At 43.9% G+C, this 7,473-nt stretch overlaps 2 protein-coding genes across 7 annotated transcripts in view; one reads left to right on the top strand and one right to left on the bottom strand.

Moving 5' to 3' along the window:
* Window positions 1–48: 48 nt before the first annotated feature.
* On the top strand, window positions 49–2,659 carry selenom (selenoprotein M). Its single transcript, XM_011615690.2, has 6 exons — window positions 49–252; window positions 495–693; window positions 1,243–1,278; window positions 1,383–1,417; window positions 1,534–1,612; window positions 1,999–2,659. The coding sequence occupies exons 2-6, from the start codon at window positions 598–600 to the stop codon at window positions 2,227–2,229; spliced, it is 477 nt and encodes a 158-aa protein (XP_011613992.2). The 5' UTR covers window positions 49–252; window positions 495–597; the 3' UTR covers window positions 2,230–2,659.
* A 643-nt stretch (window positions 2,660–3,302) lies between these two features.
* smtnb (smoothelin b) overlaps window positions 3,303–7,473 on the bottom strand; it is a 35,423-nt gene continuing 31,252 nt past the window's right edge. For 4 of the 6 annotated variants that reach the window (XM_029829051.1, XM_011615688.2, XM_029829054.1 and 1 more), the window contains 6 exons: window positions 7,381–7,443; window positions 7,194–7,290; window positions 6,944–7,120; window positions 6,731–6,857; window positions 6,450–6,601; window positions 3,303–4,140 (listed from right to left, as the gene is read on the bottom strand). In XM_029829051.1, coding sequence (XP_029684911.1) covers window positions 3,987–4,140; window positions 6,450–6,601; window positions 6,731–6,857; window positions 6,944–7,120; window positions 7,194–7,290; window positions 7,381–7,443 — 770 coding nt within the window. In that variant the 3' untranslated portion in view covers window positions 3,303–3,986. Of the gene's footprint in view, window positions 4,141–5,015; window positions 5,195–6,449; window positions 6,602–6,730; window positions 6,858–6,943; window positions 7,121–7,193; window positions 7,291–7,380; window positions 7,444–7,473 lie in introns of all 6 variants that reach the window. The other 2 variants (XM_029829053.1, XM_011615689.2) reach the window with 1 other exon arrangement.

Here is a 7,473-nt window from a genome sequence, read left to right as displayed (position 1 = left end):
AACGCGCGATACAACCATGCACCCACTAACAGTATTAATTAAAAGTATGCTATTAGTTGGAGACCGTAATCTGATCAGTTCTCGCTCTCTTTTTTAAACATTCCAGCCCCTAGGTTTTTCCTTCCTTTACAGCGGTTTAGACTTTATTGTGCAGCCTTTGCAACCTATAAAACCATGACAACGTAGAAGTCTGTAAAAGTCCACATCCCCAGCCTCACAATTACGTCAACAGCTCTAGCTAAAGACGATCAGGTAAAATAAAGGCAAATAAAACCTTGACATTTTCTTCTGGTTTGATGCAATATCGCATTGCCTTGGTTTCGTTTTATTACCTACAATTGGGTTTCAAAAATGTCATAATAATCGTGGTCTTGATTGCGATCGTGGCAGATAACCAATGAGCGGCCTCTCCACGCCTCTAACAAAGCAACATTTGACGTGGCAAGAGGTCCGGACGTAACATCCGAGCGCATCATCTCTCCGCCTCTCCTCAGATCCAGCCACCTCTCAGGCCTGCTTCCAAACATCTCCAGGCTTTGGTTCCGGAGCCGAGCACAGGTCCGCGTCCCCCGAACCGAAGCGGAACAGCGTGGAACAATGTGGCTGATCGTGTTGGCAAGTTTCCTCCACTGCGTCTCAGCATACCAAGTGGATCTGAAGAAACTGGACGGACTCGCCAAAGCCAGAGTGGAGGTAACACAGTGTTCATTACGGAACAGATCATTAACCGCCTTATTAATATTGACTGCGAGTATTAGGTCATGGGCGTGAGTCTGCCGTCTCTCTTCGATAATTGGGGAAATAGATGGTTTTAAATGTCTTACGTGTCTGTGCATGACGCATGCGTATAGACCGCTTCACATGCACTCGCAGCTTTTCACACCTCGGATTGAAAAAGAGGAGAATGTACAGACAGATATTCTCTATTTTCAAGTCCCTGGGGACTGGGGAGGTTAGCACACAAATGAGGCTGTAACGTTATGCTTCTCTTTGTTAAAAAAAGTGGTTCTTCTCTTCAGGGTGTCATCAAATCTCTCTCCCCCCCCCCCCCCCACAAAAGAAAAGCTCTGAGTTTACTATTACAGCCATACATGATACTCAATATGCCAGAATAACATATCCAGGGCGTGAAATCATCATGTGCAAACTCTTCGGCACAAATAGCAGTTAAACATTCAAGGGGGGAAAAATATTAATAGAAATGTAAGAATGCAACGTTTGATTGTTGGTTTTTCTCCCCAGACATGTGGTGGATGACAGCTGAACAGGCTCAGAGAGGCAGGTTACCATCTGTTATGTGACCCATGGGAGCGAAAAACAATAAAACACCATCTTTGTATGTATATTTTCACATGCTGGGACTGACTGTCGTCTGTGTGCAGGTCAAAGCCTTTGTGACCCAGGACATTCCTCTTTAGTATCCTTTCAAACTGATACTGAACGATTTAAGGCTGCTCTAGAGAATGTTCACAGGATGTTTCGAGAAATATTTCAGCGTTTTCTTTCTGCACAAATCCTTGATCGCAACCTCAGCCACAACCTGGTGATGAAGCACATTCCTGGGGCCGACCCTGAGCTTGTCCTCCTGAACCACTACTATGAAGAGCTTGATGTGAGATTCAGTTTTGTGCTTGTTTTGTCCTTTTTATATTAGTTTATACATTTAATGATCAAGGTTCTCTCCAAAATTACTGAATGCATCGATTCACATACCAGATGCTGTGAACTACAATAGAATTCTTATAATGCATTATACATTTGGCCACACGGGGGCAGTAGTCTACAAATGTATAATGGAGAAATTTGTTTTCAAGATCATACTTATTTTAAATGAGTCTGTTCACTCAGTGCTGCTCTGTATTATCCTCTTTAATATTATCAAAGTTTGTAGAAGTACCAGAGCTTCAAGTTGTATCAGAAAGGCTCCAGTACATAAGATCTGGCTCACTGCAGCCGTCAAATAAACATGTGTTTGTTTGTGTGTGTGTGTGCTCACAGAGGATCGCCCTCTCCGACATGACTCGCTCAGAAATCAACGCTCTGTTGGGGGAACTGGGTTTCTACAAGAGGGCTCAACCAGAGGATGAAGTGCCAGAAGAGTTCCGCTTCTCTCCTGCCAAGGACAGCCCGTTTAAAGACGAGGAAGCCTACAAACCCGCCACCTCCTCTCCCGTCACGGAAAACGCCTCCTCTGACCCCAAAACAGAAGAGAAGCACATTGACCTATAACCAGTCAACAAGAGAGAAGTAAATCTCTCACACATGACCAGCTGATTATTGAAGTTAGAAATTTCTGCCATGTTAAAACGAGGCCAGCAGATTGTAGATTAGCTCCTCAAGTCAGCACAAGCTCCCTAAAATCGTCCCGATAGTCTGTTATTTTTATTCAGCATTAATTTGTCATGTGTCCTCATTGTAAATGGAAAGACAGGAAATATTGGCATTTTGTACCATCGCGTGTCGCATCTTCTGCCTTCTCGCCCCCACTTGACCTTTCGTGTGTGTTGAGTTGTTCCCTACCTGCTGTGAAACTAAATGAAGCCTCGCGCTGAAACCTGCCAGGCCTGAGGCTGATGCTCGCTGTTCCGGTGGGTCGAACAAACACGCAGGACGATTCAAGTGGAAGTGTTTCAAATCAATAAAGAGTGGGTGGAAAAAACCCCAATGTGTTGAATATTTGCTTTTAAGGGCATTTTAGTGAATGAGTAAAAACACATTGGAGGATCACGAGGAGGTCGTTTTTTTTAAGGCGTTTAGATAAATGGCGATTCCTTAAACTCGTTTATCAAACTGCTTTAATTCACATTTACCTGTGGTAAACAGAAACATGAACTCATGAACGCGTTTAAGCTCTTATATACATCACTCACTGTTCTGTAGAAAGTAGGTCTTTCAGAGGGCGGCAGTATAATAAATCTTAATTTCTACTTATCAGTACACAACTCCGGAAATGCATTTCCTTAAAATCAGATCACCCACTTTTACAAATGCAATAAAATTAATCAGTAATAACAATAAAAATAATCTTAGCCATGTGTTGGTAAATTTACAATTAGCAGATTATTATTATATATAAGACTCAATTTTCCTCCGAGACAGCAGAGCTCACGCGTTAAAGCAGAGAACAAACAATGAGACATTTCTAAGACATTTACTCAACCATAAATAAGGAGCCCTCTGAAAGAGCTGTGAGATTAGCAGGGCAAGACGCTGGTGCTGTGAGTCTTTGCAAACGTGGGGCCAGTTGTGTAAAACAGAATTCTCTGCATGTATATATAAGAGGTATACGGGACGTGTACTTGGTTTTTTTAAGTCTAAATATGTTCTCAGTAGCTCTGTAGATTAGAGAACAGTGAAAAGATTTTGAGTTGGACTGCAAAAACAGACCTTTGTTGTTTCCATTTCAACAGCAAAACAATATTCCTGTGCTAATACATATACTAACTCATAATAAATCACCATAAAAAGAATAACTTACAGAAAGTTCTTCAAGCAACCCAAGTTGGAAAAAGTACCTAAATAAAGACCAGATTTAGTGAAAATTACAGCATCATTAAGAAATCAGAATTACGCAAGTGTAGCATATAAAGTTGTAGGTATTAATAAATTAAAAGGGGAAATGCTAAAATATTTTTCCTTTCTCTCGCTGCTCTTTTTTAGTGACAGTAGGTGCACGTACCACCGACTTCAAAGCTTGATGAGCTGGAGTATATAAAAGTAATATTTAGAACCTGAAAAGGTAACTCGTAAAAACCGTAGACAAAAGTGGACCTTGTGTTACAAAACACAACTGAGATACAGTAAATTACACACGTCACCAACGCCGACAGAGATAATAAGCAAACTGGTAGACGGGCACACACGTGCACATACACACGATCCCCACCCCGTCTATCAGGGATGTGAACCTATGTGACCAGTAACGACATTATGAAGAGTGGGGAAGGGGACGCCGCGAAGGGACTGAAGGCTTGATTGAGCACAGGTCAGAGGTCGCACGGCCGACCCATGGACATCTCGTGTCTGCGCAGGTGGTTGATCAGAGACTGTACGTAGGTGAAGACACACTTGGAGTCGGGTTTATTCCCCATGATCATCATGTCCTCCACCTCCAGCAGAGGCATGCACTTGGCGTAAGTCCTGTAAAGCAGAGCGAGATCGTGTTTATGGGAACACAAATGTACATATTTTAACATTCGCACCAACAAACTTCTGCAAAGCTCTGCTGAATTTATGTTTCAGTTAATCGCTTTCTATGTCGGATTCAAACCTCTACTTTTCTACTTAATACTCTTAAATGCTTCCTACAAATAACAAAGAAAAGTCTAAACAGTTTAAGAGGACTGATGTGCTGCGGGAGTTATGCAGCAAACGACCACATGGTGGCACCATCTCCATATGCTGTAAACATCCTGCACAGGGACTGCAGTAACTGGGACAGCACCAGTATAAATCTTTTGGCATAAGAAATAAATGTCAGTGTCATAAAGTCTCTTTTGTCATCTAAGGCCCCGTGTCATTTGGCCTGTAAATATTGCTGTGCAATATCTTTAAAAGCTTTTACAAGCCAAGTGCATAAACACCTGTAAACACACGCTTGATTAAAAAGTCAACGGATGAGCTTCCAGCGCAGGCTTTCCACTCTGCTTTATTTCCTTATTCCCCGGTTTGAAACGTTGTGATGCAGCAGTTCCTTTTAAAGTGTTGAGCTGCAGATCATCCTGGCTTTCTGCCTGGACACAGCCACACACGCGTGCATGCACGCACGCACGCATGCACGCACCATGTTTGGTGTCTTGGACTTAAGTAGCTTAAGTTTCATTAACGCTAAGGATCAAATGCCCAAAAGTAGCCCATAAAGAAGTTTCCAGAAATGCTATATTTGTTTTAAGGTCTATCTGCTTTCAAAAACACACATTCAGACCCCCCCCATCCCAACCCCACCCTGTTTATTATTATAATACACCCCAGAACCAGAGTGTGGTTCCTATGTAGATTCCCCTCCCGTCTCTCACCATGGGTTCAAATTTAGATGGGGACGCGACTCTAGGAGGAGTTTTTGGTTTTAACCAGGCCTTTTGTCACCAGACCCCTGTAGAACTCCTGCAGGTACGTATACACACACTTCCAGTCTGGCTCCCTCATCTTCACCATATCGTCCACATCCAACAGCTGCGGACAGTCCACTAGTTTCCTGACCCCCGCACCCGGGCAGGTGGAGGGGGAGGTGGGAGGAGAGGAAGGAAAAGAAGCCCCAAACACAGTTGGGAATGGGGGGGTAGATAGGAGTGGTGAAAAGAGAGAAGAGCACACAAATTATGGACAAAGAGAGGAAAGAGGAGGGGGAAAAAACAGTTGAAGCAGTGAGCAACCAAATAAAAATGAGGGTGAGACAAAAAGAAACACGAAAAGAAACAATTGCATTACATTCTCTGTGTTCACATATATATATATATATATACCGTACATATATACATATCCATGAGTTGACATGCTTCATGAACATTATATTGACAGTATGTGGCAAACACACACAACAAGAACAAAAGGTCAAATGAGCGACAGGCGAAGCTCATTTAGCCTTTTTGTTTGTTGCCGTTTTTCTGTGCTCCTAATGACACAAAGCTTTCAAAAACTGTTCAGCTACAACAGGATGATGAATAAAACGGCAATTCTGCAAGAAAAACAGAGACAACCAATCATTGTGGGGAGAAAAACACTGGTGTGCAGAACTGGGTGTTTTTGTGCGTGTGGGACATCGGGATAACTGAGCGTCACGAGTGCAATAGTGAAGTGGGTGATGGTGCAACACAAAACTGGAAAGTGGGGCTGTAGCCGGGTGATACTAGTTTATATAGTAAACCTGACACAGGTGGGTGGGGGCATCACGGGTGTGAACGGGGTGATGCACAAAAGAAGGTGGAGACAACAAGATAGAGTTCAGAAAAGAGGGAAAATACTGGTGGAGGAACGGTGTCCTTTTTAACCTGTTGGCCTGGGGAGGGGTTTGATGGCTGGTTTAGAGCAGGTGGATGTTGTCGCAGGAGTTACTCATAATTCAGGACAAACGTAGACTGGAGGTTAAAAGGTGGAGTAATTAGAGGAGCGGTAGTAACGGGGCTTTCTCAGCCATTAGGTGGAAATGACACACCTGGGAGAAACAGGCAGAATTAACTCTGGAACATGACTGGAACAGCTTTCACATGTTTCTGATGCGTCTCTGAGACTCGAGCTTGAGCCGCGAAGAGCCCAACTGAATAAAAGCTTGGAATGGATTTTTTTTTATAAAAGATTGAGAAAAGAAATATCAGCATCTTTCTGTTTCTCTTGATATTCTGCACATCCTCTGGCGAAATGTTGCAGTTTCTCCTGCGAAGTCGCTCAACACTCTCAGGAATGATACGGTTAGTTGAGGCCGACGGCCTGTCAAACGTCTCGAGCGTACTCACTCTGCAGCGCTGAATGCCACCTCAAAGTTTTGCCGGCGGTTGCTGGGGCTCAGAGAGCTGTAGTCGAAGGCGTCGGGGAAAAAGTTGTGCACCAGGGCACAAAATGCCATGCCATTACTCCAGCTGGATGAGAAATTCTGAATATCCACATGCTGAGAAGGAAAACAGAATCAAAACGGAGGCAGCGCTAAGTTATGGAAACATTCCCAAAGCAGGAGTATATGATTAGCTGAAGGATCAGTGGCTGACATTAGACGCTAAGCCGCGGCCGCTCGGCTCACCTCATATGATCGGGTTTTGGCACGACACCAGTCAAGCAGCATCTGCTTGATGGAGTTTGCGTTGGGTACTCCGAAGCTGGTGGAACGCTGAACTTTGTTTACCTTGGCGACGGCCTGATTTCCAGGGCTGAAAACAAAGTTGGGTATGTATTAACATTTACCCGCTTTGACCTGCCGCTTTTCTTTTTTTGGTGGTCATCTGTTTATTCATACCCGCCGCCCTCCTTCTCCAGCTTCTCTATCATGGCTTTGCGGGCCTGCATGGCGGACGTCTTGGGCAAAGTCTGAGCCCTCATCAGCTCCTTGCGCCTCTCTGCCTGCCGTCGTTCGATGGCGGCCAGCCCGCCGCCACCGCCACGAGAAGATGTGTCATCCTCGCGATCAAACACGCTGTGGTGAGACTCCGAAGAGTAAGTACAAACACGAAAATGTGGGAAAATTATAGTCTTTTTTTTACGCCTACCTGCCCACTTTTTTGCTTGTGTTAAAGGAGGAGGAGGAGGAGGAGGAGGAGGAGGATGAAGAGGTGAAACTGTATGATTTTGACTGGACCGTCCCTCCTGAAACAATAACACAAACATGCGCACACTGGTGATCCAACTATTGTAACTGATTTTTACTTAAAAATAAATTAACTGATCCCCACTTACTGTCTGTTTTCTGTATGTAACTGGCCTCCACAACAGTGCTGCGTGATGATCTGCTCCCATCATCTAAACACACAAATTCATTAATCAGTTTTA

This window comes from Takifugu rubripes, chromosome 21 (genome assembly GCF_901000725.2).
Source record: "Takifugu rubripes chromosome 21, fTakRub1.2, whole genome shotgun sequence".
NCBI lineage: Eukaryota > Metazoa > Chordata > Actinopteri > Tetraodontiformes > Tetraodontidae > Takifugu > Takifugu rubripes.
The sequence above is the reverse complement of the archived record's forward strand: the minus strand, read 5'-3'. Positions and strand labels throughout refer to the sequence as shown.